The 17998-nt window shown below is 40.3% G+C and overlaps 1 protein-coding gene across 2 annotated transcripts in view; it reads left to right on the top strand.

Moving 5' to 3' along the window:
- LOC145434942 (adhesion G protein-coupled receptor B1-like) overlaps positions 1-17998 on the top strand; it is a 45687-nt gene that overhangs the window by 9370 nt on the left and 18319 nt on the right. For both annotated transcript variants that reach the window (XM_080312167.1, XM_080312166.1), the window contains exons 2-3: positions 15144-15330; positions 15397-15512. In XM_080312167.1, coding sequence (XP_080168293.1) covers positions 15144-15330; positions 15397-15512 — 303 coding nt within the window. The remainder of the gene's footprint in view (positions 1-15143; positions 15331-15396; positions 15513-17998) is intronic.

Genomic DNA, 17998 nt, shown 5'->3' with positions numbered 1-17998 from the left:
GCATACGAAACATACAGTACAAAGCTAGGAACGTTACTGGAAATAACACATTTCCGAAGTCATGATCATCCCACAACATGTCACCAAGTGCAATGGAATCGGTACGGTCGAAAATATACCAAAGTATCCTTAATGTGATGGATAACAGGAAATATATTGTTTGTGGTCGCATAAAAGGTACATATGTGAACCTTGGCATATTATATTCTGATGTGACGTCATAATGAGTGATACTCGATTACTCGACTCGACTCGGAGCATTTTACGTGATTCAGAATCGAATCACTCAGGTACTCGATTTTGCCCAGCCCTAGTTGCCATACGTCCGGAATTTCCCGGACATGTCCGGAATTTACTGTTCAAACTAGCGTCCGGATGGAATTTCTAAAATATGCCAAATGTCCGGAATTTTGAAGACTTGATCTAGGCTCATAATTTTTTCGTAAATCAGCATAAAACAATATTTTTTGGGTATATTTATGCTGATGCATGATATTTTTCTGCGCGCTGCGCGCGATTTACTATCTCATTTACTATCACACCCTCGCAAAAACTGCGATAAAATATTTATAAAAACAACCTTAATTTACTGGAATAAGCCTAATTGTAATCACAATTATAGGAGAACGGTATATTCCGAGACATCGTTAAGGCCGTTTAAATGCTTTATTCCAAGATAGTGGTTCCAAACGGGGGGGGGGGGGGGGTCGTTTACCTTTATTCTGGGGTTTGTGATTAAGTTGAACGTAATCATCTTCCAAACTAGCCAGTCAGTTAGTCTGGGCAAAGTTGTTGACTTCTTTTAGCAATCATCTCGTCAAATTTTGATCTCGGCCACGGAACATTTTCAAATTGGAGATGGAGTCGTGACCATAAAAGGTTGGAAACCACTGGATGGGGGGTGTTTATAAAGCTCCATTGTGCGCACCGGCATAAGGCTGATGAACACTCTTATCGGTAGGACATGAACATGACTTTACGATGTGCCATGACGCTCCCCGTATTTTCGAGCTCATCATCCTCCACCAGCTCTACCTCTAACACTGATCATGTGGGCGGAGGGTAGTATGGTAATATATGGAACGACCAATATTATTGACAGAATTCATTCAAATAATTTAACGACCTGTTGCATATAGAAACCAGATTCACATAGCAAGCGCCTCTGGTCTATGAGCAAAGCTTTGTCAGTGTGACGTCATAACTCATTTTGAAATCCACTAGAGGGCGCTAAAGAGGGTCCGGAATTTGGGTTGCTGAAATATGGTAACCCTATTCTAGTCGAGTAGTGGACAAGGAATCTTCTAGTACTGAATTTGGTAATAATATATAGATTGAAGTCCATGTGTTATCTCCAGCGTTATACAGGAAATGATAACCCGACAAAACATGTAATATGTGCATGGTGTGAAATATCGAGAGGAAAGGCGTATTTATATAGGTATGTTTTACACGTGAAACATTTATCTTTCATGCATTCAATGCGATTCGACGTTACATTTGCAACGATTCAATAAAGTTACAAGTGGCGGCGACAGAAACAAAAAAAGTTGTCCGTGTAATTTTGACTGCGTGGGTACAAGTCGGACTTGCTGTGGTACGTCAGTCCAAGCCGTTGACGTTGGTCCGTCGAAGGAATATATACGCAGCGAATCATAACACGTAACCTTTTGGAGTCGGATTACACAACAACACGAGTCAACAACAACTAACATTTGCACTGCGTTATAGATATGGACATAACATTCAGGGACTCGCTTTTGTTGGATATTTATAATTTCCAGTGTGCTAAAATAGCACAGCGTAATTAAACACGGCACTGTTATCCCACGGCAATTCGCTGAGTTTATTCAATAATACCGAAAGCTCAATAAGAGAAAGTCACGTCGCGTCTCTACTGGGGGCTCGTTATTGTTTGTTTCAGGGATGTTTTCACGTCATGTCAACGCCAACTCGGAGGTAGAGATGATATTATTCTGATCTTGATCACCGCTGCGAAACTGAAATTCATTCCAACGTTTAAATATATAAATCGCCTGTTATTCGTGATTTCAAGCCAGCCTCGAGTTATTATTATTATATTTAAAAGCAATTTTAGTGACGCATTACGGCAGCTCTAAACTGGCATCGTTCGTTAGCGTACTTTGCACACTCGATAATAACGTGCTCTGCAGTTTCTTCAACATGGCATGTGGTACAATCACGGGTATCGGAGCATCCAATTTTGCTAAGATGGGAGTTGAGACGACAGTGTCCGGTCCGTAATCTGAAAATGGTGGTTTCGGCACGGCGTGGCGTGGTTAAAGTAGGTAGTTTTGAAGAGTTTCTTGGAGGTGCAGAACTTCAATATACAATTAAATAGTATATTCATATTGAAATGAACCCGAATATTTTCGGCTGACACTCGTCAGGGGTAATCGTCAGCAACTAGTAGAGAATTGGAAAGAACATTGTATATCAACAATCGTATCACAAAATATGACGTCACCAGCATGAAATTTCGAATGAGAGAGCGTTCAATGTACTATTTTTAGGTGATACACGAACTCCTTTTGTTGACAGAGTTTTGGTTGGTGTATTTTGATAAAAGTTGATTCCATGGCACACAAATGGAATTGTGAACGGCCTCGACCTACGATTCGAAATCTGTCGTGTCGATAATTATTCGCACAAATCGGATTATCCAACAGATGTTTGCCGATGGCAGAATTAATGGCCTTTGATCGATCAGCATCAATCTTAAGTGGATGAGTTAAGGGTGAGCTTTTCACATCGCGTGACGCACGTGTTCTGATAAATCTGGGGACATGTTGGTTTATGCGGTCCTGCAGACGTCTTGACGTTCTTCCCACGTAGCCACAATCACAGTGGCACCTATATTCGTACACTACATTACTTTGTTGAAGTGCAGGAAGCACGTCTTTGCGTGTTGAAGGAAGCAGTTGTGTTGTTGTAAAAATCACATTGGTTTTGACTGTATCGTAACATTTACCGACAGCAGAAATCAATTGTTTTTCAAAGCGGGTGGAAATGGGGCCAATCCAAGGTAGATGGATATAAACATCTTTTATTGTTCGTGCGGTGGGCTCTGTTCGTTTTTCTGCGTTGAATTGCGTTAATTTCCTCTCCATGCCGCGGCTGATGACGTGTTCAGGGTAACCGCTATCAAGTAAGATTTTTCGGATGTAGTCAAGTTCTAAACTCAGTTTGTTACCCGAACATATCATCAACGCTCTATGCACGAGTGTGCCTATGAGGTTAATTTTTCTGCGCCGAGGACTAAATGAATTCCAGCGAAGGTATTGGCCTGTGAATGTCGGTTTCCTGAAAACAGACGTTTGAAATTTGTTGGTATTGCGCTTTTCAACTAATACGTCCAGAAATGATAATGAGTTATTGCGTTCTTTTTCTATTGTGAATTGCAAGGCCGGGTGAAGCGAGTTTAAGCGAATGAGAAATTGGTCACACTCCGATTCATTCCTGAAAATGATAAATGTATCATCTACGTATCGGCGGTACAATAGTGGTTTGGCGGACTCACGCTGGGACAGAAGCTCGCCCTCGTAATACACTACGAAAATGTTGGCCAAAATAGGTCCCAGGGGACTACCCATGGCTAAGCCGTCTATTTGGCGAAACATGACCTCGTTAAAGCTAAATTCCACGGAGCAAGTTGCCGCTTGTAAAAGTTCAACAAAGACGTTACGCGGGATTGATGGTGGCGGTAACTTACCACCGTACAGCGCGTTGGCACAAATATCAATAGTCTCATGCAGCGGAACGTTCGCAAAAAGACTAGAGATATCAAATGAGCTCAGAAACACGTCTGGATTCGGCAAATCCAGGTTTCGTATTTCACCAGCGAACGTGAACGAATCGCGAACACATTCCGTGCCGTACAATTCCCGAACCGGTTCCAAAATGTCAATAAGCCATTTTGCCAGCTGATGGTGAGCAGACCCGATCATGGAAAGTATAGGTCTCACTGGGACATTGTCTTTGTGAGTTTTTGGCAGTCCGTACATGCGTGGTCTTTGCGATCCCGTCGGTCTGATGGCGCTGTATGTTTCTGCCGTTAGGACACCGTTTTTCTTCAATGTCAGCAAACGGTTGGTCAGTCGTCTTTCAATTTTAGGTGTATTATTAAATTCCGAAACCGAACCAAGCGAGATAAATTTGGTTTTGTCATGCAATATTGATTCCATTTTCGAAATGTAGTCAGCTTTGTTCAGAATGACAACACCGGATCCTTTGTCTGGTTTGGTGATGTGAATTTCCGGGTTGGATCGCAATGCTTTGATGGCTAGGAAACACTCTTTGTTCATCAGGAAGTCCGCCTTGTCGACCGGGCATCCACAATACGAATGCGCCAAATCTGATAACCGAGCTTTGAGTGCAGGTATACCCTCGTCTGATTTAGGTTCGTGGTGTTTTAATTGGCCGAGGAGAACTTCAAATTCCGCAAATACCTCCTCATTCTTGACAGTGGTAGGCGGCAGGCAAAATTGAGCCCATGGGATAAAACAAATTCTTCAGTCGGGCTTAGCTTATGATCTGATAAGTTGAGTATAACGTCCAAGCAAGAAGAATATACTCAACTTATCAGATCATAAGCTAAGCCCGACTGAAGAATTTGTTTTATCCCATGGGCTCAATTTTTGCCTGCCGCCTACCACTGTCAAGAATGAGGAGGTATTTGCGGAATTTGAAGTTCTCCTCGGCCAATTAAAACACCACGAACCTAAATCAGACGAGGGTATACCTGCTCTCAAAGCTCGGTTATCAGATTTGGCGCATTCGTATTGTGGATGCCCGGTCGACAAGGCGGACTTCCTGATGAACAAAGAGTGTTTCCTAGCCATCAAAGCATTGCGATCCAACCCGGAAATTCACATCACCAAACCAGACAAAGGATCCGGTGTTGTCATTCTGAACAAAGCTGACTACATTTCGAAAATGGAATCAATATTGCATGACAAAACCAAATTTATCTCGCTTGGTTCGGTTTCGGAATTTGATAATACACCTAAAATTGAAAGACGACTGACCAACCGTTTGCTGACATTGAAGAAAAACGGTGTCCTAACGGCAGAAACATACAGCGCCATCAGACCGACGGGATCGCAAAGACCACGCATGTACGGACTGCCAAAAACTCACATAGACAATGTCCCAGTGAGACCTATACTTTCCATGATCGGGTCTGCTCACCATCAGCTGGCAAAATGGCTTATTGACATTTTGGAACCGGTTCGGGAATTGTACGGCACGGAATGTGTTTGCGATTCGTTCACGTTCGCTGGTGAAATACAAAACCTGGATTTGCCGAATCCAGACGTGTTTCTGAGCTCATTTGATATCTCTAGTATTTTTACGAACGTTCCGCTGCATGAGACTATTGATATTTGTGCCAACGCGCTGTACGGTGGTAAGTTACCGCCACCATCAATCCCGCGTAACGTCTTTGTTGAACTTTTACAAGCGGCAACTTGCTCCGTGGAATTTAGCTTTAACGAGGTCATGTTTCGCCAAATAGACGGCTTAGCCATGGGTAGTCCCCTGGGACCTATTTTGGCCAACATTTTCGTAGGGTATTACGAGGGTGAGCTTCTGTCCCAGCGTGAGTCCGCCAAACCACTATTGTACCGCCGATACGTAGATGATACATTTGTCATTTTCAGGAATGAATCGGAGTGTGACCAATTTCTCATTCGCTTAAACTCGCTTCACCCGGCCTTGCAATTCACAATAGAAAAAGAACGCAATAACTCATTATCATTTCTGGACGTATTAGTTGAAAAGCGCAATACCAACAAATTTCAAACGTCTGTTTTCAGGAAACCGACATTCACAGGACAATACCTTCGCTGGAATTCATTTAGTCCTCGGCGCAGAAAAATTAACCTCATAGGCACACTCGTGCATAGAGCGTTGATGATATGTTCGGGTAACAAACTGAGTTTAGAACTTGACTACATCCGAAAAATCTTACTTGATAACGGTTACCCTGAACACGTCATCAGCCGCGGCATGGAGAGGAAATTAACGCAATTCAACGCAGAAAAACGAACAGAGCCCACCGCACGAACAATAAAAGATGTTTATATCCATCTACCTTGGATTGGCCCCATTTCCACCCGCTTTGAAAAACAATTGATTTCTGCTGTCGGTAAATGTTACGATACAGTCAAAACCAATGTGATTTTTACAACAACACAACTGCTCCCTTCAACACGCAAAGACGTGCTTCCTGCACTTCAACAAAGTAATGTAGTGTACGAATATAGGTGCCACTGTGATTGTGGCTACGTGGGAAGAACGTCAAGACGTCTGCAGGACCGCATAAACCAACATGTCCCCAGATTTATCAGAACACGTGCGTCACGCGATGTGAAAAGCTCACCCTTAACTCATCCACTTAAGATTGATGCTGATCGATCAAAGGCCATTAATTCTGCCATCGGCAAACATCTGTTGGATAATCCGATTTGTGCGAATAATTATCGACACGACAGATTTCGAATCGTAGGTCGAGGCCGTTCACAATTCCATTTGTGTGCCTTGGAATCAACTTTTATCAAAATACACCAACCAAAACTCTGTCAACAAAAGGAGTTCGTGTATCACCTAAAAATAGTACATTGAACGCTCTCTCATTCGAAATTTCATGCTGGTGACGTCATATTTTGTGATACGATTGTTGATATACAATGTTCTTTCCAATTCTCTACTAGTTGCTGACGATTACCCCTGACGAGTGTCAGCCGAAAATATTCGGGTTCATTTCAATATGAATATACTATTTAATTGTAGGTAGTTTTGTGTATATGTCAGGGCAGAACTGTTTGAAATGTGCTCCAGAGGCGGTTTTGGTGAAACGTTGGTTCCAGTCTTGCCTACAGTGACCTAAAATCAATGAGTTGGCCTCGCTAGAAGTAAGATCTACACTTTGGTCAGCTAAGTCATGGGCCGCAGCCTCTTTCGCAAGTCGGTCAGCGACTTCATTCCCTTCAATACCACAGTGTCCTGGAATCCATACAAAATAAATATCTCTATGGCTTTCATGTAGGAGATGGTGAGTTAGTTCTAATATTTGATTGTTAATATAGTTATTTTCACTAGATGGTTTTTCAACGACAGCAATGCACTCAAAGAGTCACTCAGAATAGCAACTCGTTCGATGGAATTTTCGAGTTGGTTCGAGTTTTTATAATTACAACAGCCGACGTCTTTACTTTCAATGAAGAGCAAAGTTGTGATTGGCAATATTCACTACATGACGAAGCGTTTCAGATCGTCTTCAACATTTCGGATACTATTGTAGTCCCACCACAGAAGCTTTGAGAGTGATGAAATTGCACGGGTGATTTCGCATCGAACCCATGATTAACCTTCAAATTAATTACTGTAAAGGCTGCATACGAGTGTGATTACAGCAAAATCCAACGAACAGAAAGACTGAATTGAAATAGGCTTTATACCAACTACATAAATATAGCCTAAATAGTTCGATAGTCCTAATACCTCAGTGTAGTTTCGAGACATGCACGTAATCCTATATATAACTTCAAGTTACGTAAAAGTAGAAACGAGTGAAAATAGTCGCATTTATTGTGACAAACGGCAACCATTTCAGCACGAGATTAATATACGATGAACCACATGAGGAAGATTTACAGATATTCCATGCAATGAAATTTGCCTAGTTATGTATTCAATGAGACATGTATGAACGGCAAGAATTATTATTGGGTGATTGTGCTGCCCGACAATGTTACATAATCAAATGGCTGATTCGGTGATATGCAAGCATGCTACTATGTGAAATCAACAAACCAGAAATTCAGAAGACAAAGCTAGGAGGTCTCTCGCGTCCTATATACCTGTTTGAGAATCGCCATACTTGATCTTGTCAAGGAGGTAGTTTAATTCACGGTGTAGGATCGTAATGATGAAACATCGAGTATCTTGAGCCTAAATCCGGTATTGGTATTCTCTCATTATGTCGAGTACGGCTGGGCAAATTCGAGTACATGAGTGATTCGATTCTGAATCACGTAATATGCTTCGAGTCGAGTCGAGTATTCGAGTATCACTCATTATTATGACGCCATAACAGAGTATAATATGTCAAAGTTCAAATATGTGCCTTTTATGCTATCACAAAGAATATAATGCCTGTTATCCATCACTTTAACCATACTTAGTGTTTTTTTCGACCATAACGATTTCATTGCACTTTGTGACAATTTTGTGGGATGACCATGACTTCGGAACTGTTGGATTTCCAGTAGCGTTCGTAGCTTTGTACTAGTACTTTATACCCTGCTTTGCAGGCTGCGGTGCGGCCAATGAAGGTTTCATGGCTTCCACAGTGGAAAATAGTATCGCAGCTATAATTTTCGTTGATAAACTAACTTTCTGTGGCGAGGAGCGTATAATTTCAATACTCGAAAAAATCGTCTTTTACTACTCGACTCGAATCGTTAAAATTGATACTCGACTCAGATTCGAGTACTCGAATCATTGTGCCCAGCCCTAATGTCGAGTCGTATGCTGCATGGTCTATGAACTCTCGGTGTGGACTGACAGTTTTGATAAAATATATCTGCAAACGATGAATGCCTGTCATATTTTAGAATTCATGTCACCTCGGATAAATATATTCGGAAGCGCACCCTTTCCATATGGAACAGTGGCTAGCGCCTTCAGATAAATAGTGTTATGACTTTTGGTTTAAACAGCTAGGAAAATGCTTCTCCAAGTCTATAATAACTTTGCTGATTGATTGAAAGGAATTTATTTGTCCTTTACTATAATCTGCTGAAAAAATGTGGAAGCCTTTAAGGCGGTGGTTCTCAACCTGGGGGGGGGGGGGCGTGAAAGCATCTGAAGGGGGGCGCGAAGAAGCGGTCAACTGAAATTCTTTTTCATGCTCTGCCCAATTTACCTCCAATTCACGCGTGTTTCGCTATATATAGACCGAATTTCATATTTTTGAATTCTCTCATCAACAGTCATAACCTTCCATGCCATCAAACAATCTGTTAGGGTTGCTAGCATCCCGGTTGGATCTTGTGATATGACGATAAGGGGCCGCGAAATTTGTCACTATCATAAAGGGGGGCGTGACTAAAAAAAGGTTGAGAACCCCTGCTTTAGGGTATGACAAACCCAATGCATAGCAGCTGAAAAGATCAACAATCATTCCGAATACTCCATCTTCACCGAGGCATTTTATATATTTGCCATCAACTGGAACCCAGGCTGGACATGAGTCCCTGATTCGTGGCGTACATGGCTGCTCCAGTTTCTACTGGTCAAATGCAAGTCGTGCTCCTTGAAAATATGATATAATACAACCATAAATATTAGGTATAAGTATCAATATAAATATTTCAGACAGGTATAGGTTACAGAAAATCGGCCATATGTAAAATACTATCGCTTCGTATGACTAAAATTAGCTAACGACTATAAAAATATATTTGATCAGGTCTGTAGTTTTTTCAATTCCGCCATTTTGACATTGACATTCAGACGCACAGCCGATAGTGGAAATGGAGAAAATGTATCTTTGCATGAAATAAATAGCAAAACGTTGCCATGTATCAAATTTGGATGGTCCGCGAAACAGAAGGATTACCTGATTCAATAATAGGACGCTACTCAGGTCTTGGATAATACTCGTTTACCTCTCAATTTGACTTTAAGAAGAACACAGTTGACGTCATCAACCTTATGTTGTTGAAAATCAAATTGAATGAAAACCAGAGCAGGCAATAAATATAGGAAAATAAACTCGATAGATGGATTCATTTGAAAAAAAAATTACGCATCTAAAGCAATCTTGGGCGCTTTGTCGCTACGGGTTCAAATTTCCTTTATAATAATTTACATAGGCCGTTCCACATATTACTTTTATTCTAAGATTCTTTAGCTGCTTTGACTTTAGAATGGCAAATATATCAAGCAAAAGACAAATCGGTCTTCTTCAGAACACAAACTTTGTGACATGTAATCGAAGGTTTCGAGTACTTTTCCATCATTGCAGTAATTGCAACTGTTGCCAATCTTCTAAAAACCTTTCTTATCTGATTAAATCTAATTACCGCAATTAATCTTGGAATTAGCAGGATATGTAAACATCCCACAATTTAATGTTCAGCTAGACCATTTTAGATCAGTAAATAATAGTCTAAATACAGTTTACACTGGGCCATCATTACCTATAACTACCCATGTGCTCAGTGGTTTCGAAAACCCTTTTTCAACTCATATCGCATAGTCTGTACGTTATACTCTGTGAGATAGTTTGCGAAGAAAGTACTACTAAAAATACGACACATCACATAATTATTGGTGATGTATAAACTAAATAAATAGGCCTACATACCCATGTTTACGTGGGTTCTTGAGACGAGCAAGGGTATGTATCGCATAACACATCTGCACCGGTACAGAACCCTCCTCACCCAAGGTCAAAGTCGTCTAATAGCGCCACCGCAGTAGAACCATACAACTCTCTGCAACGAGTCTACATCATCAGTTGGACGAATTTTATAACCTATCTAAGACATTTAAAAAATATTGATTTCAATAATATTCCATGCAAGTAAGCTATTCGGTATGCATGCAGGTATCAAACTGGAAACAGTGGTTGCTTCCGGCAATAAGTGGGGGCGTGTGACGGAAGGATTTCTTTCGTAGAATAATTAGGTAAATTGAATGGAATGTTGCATGGGACGTCCCCACCGATTTCACTTTGGCGCACGTAGCATGGTTCCTGGATTTCTAATAACTTTTTATGCAATTGTCTCAGCGAATAATTGTAGAATATTTCATCACCAAGTGAACCAAACAAAGCAGATTCAAATCCATTAACCAACGATATACCAGTTCACCTACAATACACCGCAACGAATTTCTGTCATATTTTGAAATTCATGCATCCTCCGATATATACATTCTTCAGTGCAACCTTTCTGCATGGAATAAGGGATAGCGCCTTCAGACAAATGGTGTTGTGAAATTCTAATTTATGATCCTCCGTCGTTACATAACAAATAAATTGACCGCAAACGAAATGATCACAGCGGACGTTTTTGTAGTAACAGTGGATTAATCCTATAGCAATGCATCTCTGTTTCTTAGACGTCTCAGTGCTTACATTGCAGAGTGATCGAATTTACCAACCCCTTTTGTATAATTTAAATCAAACGAATATATTTTAAGCGTTATATCCTCACGGAATGTGCAGATGAGTAGTGTATGGTACCACATCAATTTAATTCAACTTCTCGTGGCTTCGTATTCGATCCTGTATTTCGGCTGATAAAATAAACTGTAGCATGTAGCTATACAGTTACCTACATATTTTATGCTAAATTTTACGTGTGCGTGAGCGAATAAACGCCTTTTTGCATTTATATTTAACTTTATATTCGTTATTTGATTCAAGATAATTGGCCAATCCATCTGTCTTTCACACAGCTAGCAAAATGTAATGACTTTGAATCATCACTCGTACTTATTAAATTTAATTTGACGTAAATTGTGACTTGACTCGTGACTTCACTTGACTTGACTCGAGTCACCTTCGCAAATTGATTGACTTGACTTGACTCGAGTCAAAATGTGCAATGACTCGGGATGACTCGTGACTCGAAGGTAGTGACTTGATCCCAACACTGTGATCTGCACAACCCCACAAACCGGTTAAACTTTTTTACAATGTCAGTCTCTCGGCCACGGACATAATAGGTTATCTAGAATCGGGCTCCTTGCTATGGGATGTTGGCTAATAATAAATTTCAAACTATATATACATGCTACATGAAAGAATAAACTCGGCGTCGAGGTAAATATTTGAGGCAGAGTAAGAAAGTAGGGTAAATTAAGCGGTATATTGAGCGTGGTACATTCTTCAGCAAGAAATTTGTGAACCGACGGTGTAGTATGAACTGTTTAGTTGGGAGTACCAACGTATATAAGTGCAGCGCAAGTAGCCTACCTAATCTTATTGGTGTAGCGGCGATTTATATACTTTCCCTAACCAAGTTCAATACTTGATGCGTACTACCTTTTTAAGTAACCTGCGAGTGAAAATATAGTAAGTAGGGCGTTTTTTGACGAGTCAAAAGAAGTCAAAACTCCGTCAAATTTGTAGCATTAGGTCGAAAAATGATAGAAATTGTTTACAAATTAAAAAAACCTGCATTTCGTTTGTGCCGTAGATTTTACACGGTCGATGAACTTATCATTTGACATTTTAGTTCTAGTAGCCTACTTTACTGGCATACGTTTGTAGTCCTGCTCATTGTGAATCATAAGCGGTCAAATGAAACAAATAGCTTCACATGGTGTTGTGCCCAACGTTCGCAATATCATAACTGAAGCAAGACTGCGACGGCATTGGTTCTTATATCAAGAGGCGTTTGATGAAATATTGTGATTTAGACAACATTGTCAGAATGAAACAACACGGTGTGTCGCCAGCAGTGTACGCACAATTCAGTTCTGCCAGCCAGCAACTGCTGCTGTTGAAGTTTTTTTTCTCCATTCTTGGCAAGCCACTCAGTAAGGACAGACACTTTCTACCCGAGAATGTAGAAAAGTATCATTCGTTGTACTAAAACAAATTTCAATTCCTTTTACCATAATACGTGATGTACCTACTGGAATTTGTCATAGGGACAAATTTTGTAAAAATAAAGTTTTTTTCGTGCGGAAATTTGTCAGTTTTTAGGGCCAGAAAAGTTTTTGGATCCCAAACTACATGGTATGGACAGACAGTTCTGATCACAAATCGAGATATGTAGTAGAATTCTTGCATGATGTGAGAAAACACCTAATTTGCATACGCGAGGTCAGAAGTTGGTAAAAATTAAGTTTTTCAGGGTTAGAAAGTGTCGAAATTTTGAATTTTTAGATCAAAATCTTCCGTTTGAGGTCAAAAATTCGCCCTAGTGCAAAATACCTATCACTACCGGACTGCACGTTACTGCTTTGAATAATTAAAGGTCATCTAAAATAGCATCGTGGATGTTTTTGCTCTGATCTACAATAAACCATTTACTGTGCAAAGGTTGAATGTTGCGACTTTTTATCGCAACTATTCGGTTTGTGATCATTAGCAAGATACTTCTACGCCAGGGGTCACCAACCTTTTTGCAATCGAGGGCTACTTTTGCGTAATGATTGAGGCGGCGGGCTACTATTTACTCCCGCCGTTTACCCGCACCACACTGAATTTCCGCTTTGATATTTATAGCACTGGGCAGGACTGGACATCATGTTATCTGTTTCTATAGCAGTCAGTGGGAAGCCTGGCATTGTATGATATCAACTAGTGCGCTGTACTCTGGTATTTAACTTGACACTGTAATTCTGAGTGAGTGTTAGATGTGCAATAATTAAGCGTGTTTTGTGTTTGTTTTTGATGAAGTTCATGCCCGAAAAGGCTGATTCACAACGATAAGTTGAACCATAGACGCTTGCAACCTTCATAGTTGCTGCGCATACACCACTGTACCTTTCCGTATCAACAATGCACCAAACATTTGCTGCACAGTGAGGTGGGGGTCATTTTGCAGTGTTACAATTTCAATCTCCTACTGTTCAGCATCCAAAAATGACAAGATTTCATTATACCGGACAGCAGCAACGATTACAGAAAGTTAGAAACATGGTTTATTAAACTGCGTTGAGTGTAACAGAAACAAGCTGTGCCAAAAGATGCAATACGTAATGGGTATACAGATACTGAAAATCTGCTAGTACTTCACGGCTATCTGAGTCCGAATAGTAAATATTGTTTACTACTTTGGCATTGTCCTGGTCGTCGAGCTATCGTAACGGAACCCCCCACCATTTCAAGAAGACCGTGGACGGCATTCCGTCATGTCACCTGTATAGGCAATGCGCCGTATCTTGAGTTTCTGGTGATTCTATCACATACATCTATATATTACTATTTGTAATGGAAGATATATTTAAGTGTTTATATGTGTAAGTTACATGTTAGTGTGTTTTAAACAAGAATTGCTGAATCAATCAATCTATATATTTAAAAGCTCAATGGTAATAATCTGACGAATATTGGTAAATGCTGCTATTCCACCTATTTTTAGAATGGGCTCGCGGGCTACTCATCTAGTCCTCGCGGGCTACCTGGTGCTACCTGGTGGGAGAATCGATTCGTAAATTCAATTTGCATGTCGACGGCCGCCAACACATTCTAGTTGAATTACACCTGTCCACGGCCGCAAAAATTTGCTTCTACGCCTGCATGCGGCCGTAGGGGCAGGTTGGCCACCCCTGCTCTACGACACCAACGAAAGACAATTTACAATAAAATTATAACGGTGAAATCAATTTTGCTGAAGTTTTGACCTATGTCGCCATAATTTTAACAACATTTATACGTGCCAACAATAATCGCCCTATTCCGATCATTGCAAATTGCACTCTGAAACACAGGCAAAAACTAGAGCAAAAACTGGATGGATAGCGTAGTGCTATGATCCATAGCTGCCACACCAATGGCTTACGGGTTCGAGTCCGACGGAGGTCGAGTACAGAACTCCTGCTTACGTTTTGGAGGCTTTTCTTGGCTCCTATTCGCCCACTCATCCGCGAAAGCGGTGTCCTCTGAAAAGCTTAGAAGTGGCCCATGCTACAAGTCGGTAAATATCGAATCAAAAATATAGAGTATTCGTCTGGTGTAAAATGACAAATGTAGTCTAAAAACCATGAATATCAAACAAACAAACTAACTTGAACAAAAGGTATCTGTCTGTTTCCAGTAATAAATTGAAACGGTAATGAGTTTAGATGTGGAGACCTCACTTGCCGACAACAGCTACAGGTGACAAGTTTTCGCTGTGGAATAAATATGCCAGAATACTGTACCTAGTCACAAAATTTGAGAGAACAGCCAATAGGGGTCAGAAGACAATAGGCAATAGATATTTCAATACGAGGACATTAATAACCCGAAAGTATGCCAAATGCTTGAAATTAGTTTTCTGAATCAGACAGTGTTACAAATATAAAATGAAATCAGGAGACCAATGTTCATTGGATTATTTTGTTCTTCACTACATATGTATTTTGGGTAACATTGAAACAATATTTTACAGGATGTCCAACTGCAGGTGTACGGAGAACATTGAACGCCGAATTCCAAGGGGAGGATATTGCCTTAAATGAACTGGATTTGTTTGTAAAATCATGTGCTGCTTTTCGCGACATCGTTGGAAATATCGGTGGGGCGTTAGAGGAAATAGTGAACTGGTATAAAAGAATTTACGAGATACCACTCTGTCGGTTCGTGTGTAATTTGATATGTCAGCTCTGGCGGCCGTCATTTCGTGTCATCGAATTTACTTGTAGGCAGGCAGCTGAATGTTGGATAGGCGAAGTACTGAAGCTTCCCATTGACTGGACGAAAAGGAAAGAGCTGGTTTCATGCATCCATAATCGAAATGCGGGAATGGAAGATGGCAGTCGTAAGTAAATAAGTTCAATGGATGTATGATTTACCACAAAACGATACAATAGGTGGCGGGATAGCGTGGTATGATCCACAGCTGCAACACCACAATATATGTGTGTCGAGTTCGACCGAGATAAACTACAGAATTCCAACCAGAGTAATTCCTACGCGTAAACAGGGCGGAGGTGGAACATGCAACAAATCTACAAATACCGAATCAAAATAAGGAATATTGGTCTTCTGTAAATGACAATTGAAGTCAAAAAACCCCACAATGACGTTACCAATGTACTCTAATGGATTATTGCAGGGCAACTCCTTGCACGCGTGCCCTTCTGGCTTGCAAAATGATTTTTTGATGGCGCGCCGAATATTTGATACGCCCCACCCATATTATAACCTTGTTTGTTGCAAACGGTGAAACAGACGTTTTCAAATTGGAGAAACATTACGTTTCTCGACGCTAAACAATCATCTTTGATTTTGTTAGCAAGCCCATATGCTACACCACGGCCGAAGGCTGTCTATCGATATTTACAAATAAATAATCGAAAAGCTTCATGGAGGTACAGAACTTCCATGTTCAATTGAATAGTATATTCATATTAAAATGAACCAGAATATTTTAGGTAGGGGTAATCGTCAGTTCTCCGAAATTCACTACCAGTTGCGGACGAGTACCTCTGACGTGTGTCCGCCGAAAATATTCGGGTTCATTTCAATATGAATATACTATACAAACCAATAATTATGTTAAACTTTTCTCCAGTTTAATTTCACTGGTTTTCTTCCGAAAGGAGTCAAAAACGATGAAGTAAAGTGTACCGTTTCGTGTGATTCCAAAATGTTTTATTTCACTGCAGAAGTCTGAGTTTTATTAACATATCGTGGCTCGAACTTTTCACATCCGAAGAACTTCATTACTTAGTTTAATAGAGCTATACGGTTTTATGTGCAAGTATGAAATAGAAAAGATGAAGACAAACATTTTAGCGCTTGGCAGTTCTATGGAATCGAATTCGTTATCGGAAATCATTAATTCAGAATTTCTAATTCGCAAAACATAACATCATTATCGTTGAGAAAATATGTATTAGTGATCTACGGCGTAACTCTAAAACATGGTCTGCGATTTCTTACTGAAGGCATAGAAATTGATACTTTGAACTCTAGTGACACTAGGACTAGTTGTGTCCAGCACGACCAGCGATTCGTCGGCGTTGCGGTAGAACGTACCGATTCTCCTCGAGGCATGTACTTTTGCTGCACTGTGATTTTTATGAATATTAGTGACACTAACTGTATCGTAGTACTGTATTGTATATTTGCATCTCTGAAAGTCGTGTTTATCTCTCCATCATTACATATCAACACGTCTTTTTCCTTCAAACGTCACGCCCACCTCAACTCTACAACATACGACGCGTCGCTTTCGTAATTATAGACCATACCTGACCTATCACGGTCACCTGCAGCGGCGCATTTCATAAATAGCGTGATTGTTCAATCGAAACGGATTATTAACTTTTCTGTCGTTGCATTCACTGGCAAACCACGCAAGACGTCGCTTTTTCGTGTACTGATACTTCATCTCGAGACATTCACGCTCCGTAAGATGTTTTGTAATCACGACTGTATGATGGTAGTCGTACTAGCAGCGGGTTACCAAAATCGGTTGGAATATGCAATGATATCATCACTATAGTGGTTTACTAGTGAGAATTTCTCACTTCTATTGATCAGCTACCACTGAAATCTTTGTATAATTTCGCTAAATTAAACCGAGTGGAAATGACAGATTTTCACAAAACTAATTTGGTATTGCGTGACACCATAGACAGATTTACCAAAGATTGGTGGATTATTGGTGGGTAAATAAATATTTATCAATGATGCATTTCACATTATCCTGTCGACTTGTGTGGGACAGTAAAAGCTCATAATCATCTGTTGACTGGATCACTGGCTCCATTTACATCCCAAATCCAACTCATGTATCCAAGGTAAGATAACAAGTAAGTGATATACAAGTAAGTGAACGGTAATAAGCAGCACGTGTGTTACTAGTACTCCAGCAGTATACACTGAACTTCAATGCTCGCAGCAAACAACTCTATTCTTGCTAAGTTACCTCAGCTCCATCCAAAAATGTACAAAAGTACAACGATTCTAACAATACGTGCAACAATGCCTAATTTAATTACTTGAAGGCATTTGTCAAAATTTAGTTTTTAAATCTCGGAAAATGTCAAAATCAGGTTCATAAGTAAACTCCAGTCATGTACATGAGTATTCACCTAGATACTCAAATAACGTGGCGTTATTCTCATCTGCCCTGATATCGTTCTTCTGTTGTTTTGATGTCCTGGTGGAACCTCTTCCCTTACTAATCAACAAGATGATTAGGAAATATATCAAGATGACTGAACAGAAAGTGAACTTTTATGCTCATGTTTGTTCCAAGTTTTCCATATGCAGATACGAATTTTCGGATCAACT

Source organism: Botryllus schlosseri, chromosome 3, assembly GCF_051294905.1.
Source record: "Botryllus schlosseri isolate E-star chromosome 3, Bs_hap1, whole genome shotgun sequence".
Taxonomy (NCBI): domain Eukaryota; kingdom Metazoa; phylum Chordata; class Ascidiacea; order Stolidobranchia; family Styelidae; genus Botryllus; species Botryllus schlosseri.
Note: the sequence above shows the minus strand (reverse complement) of the source record. Positions and strands in the feature narration are given on the sequence as shown.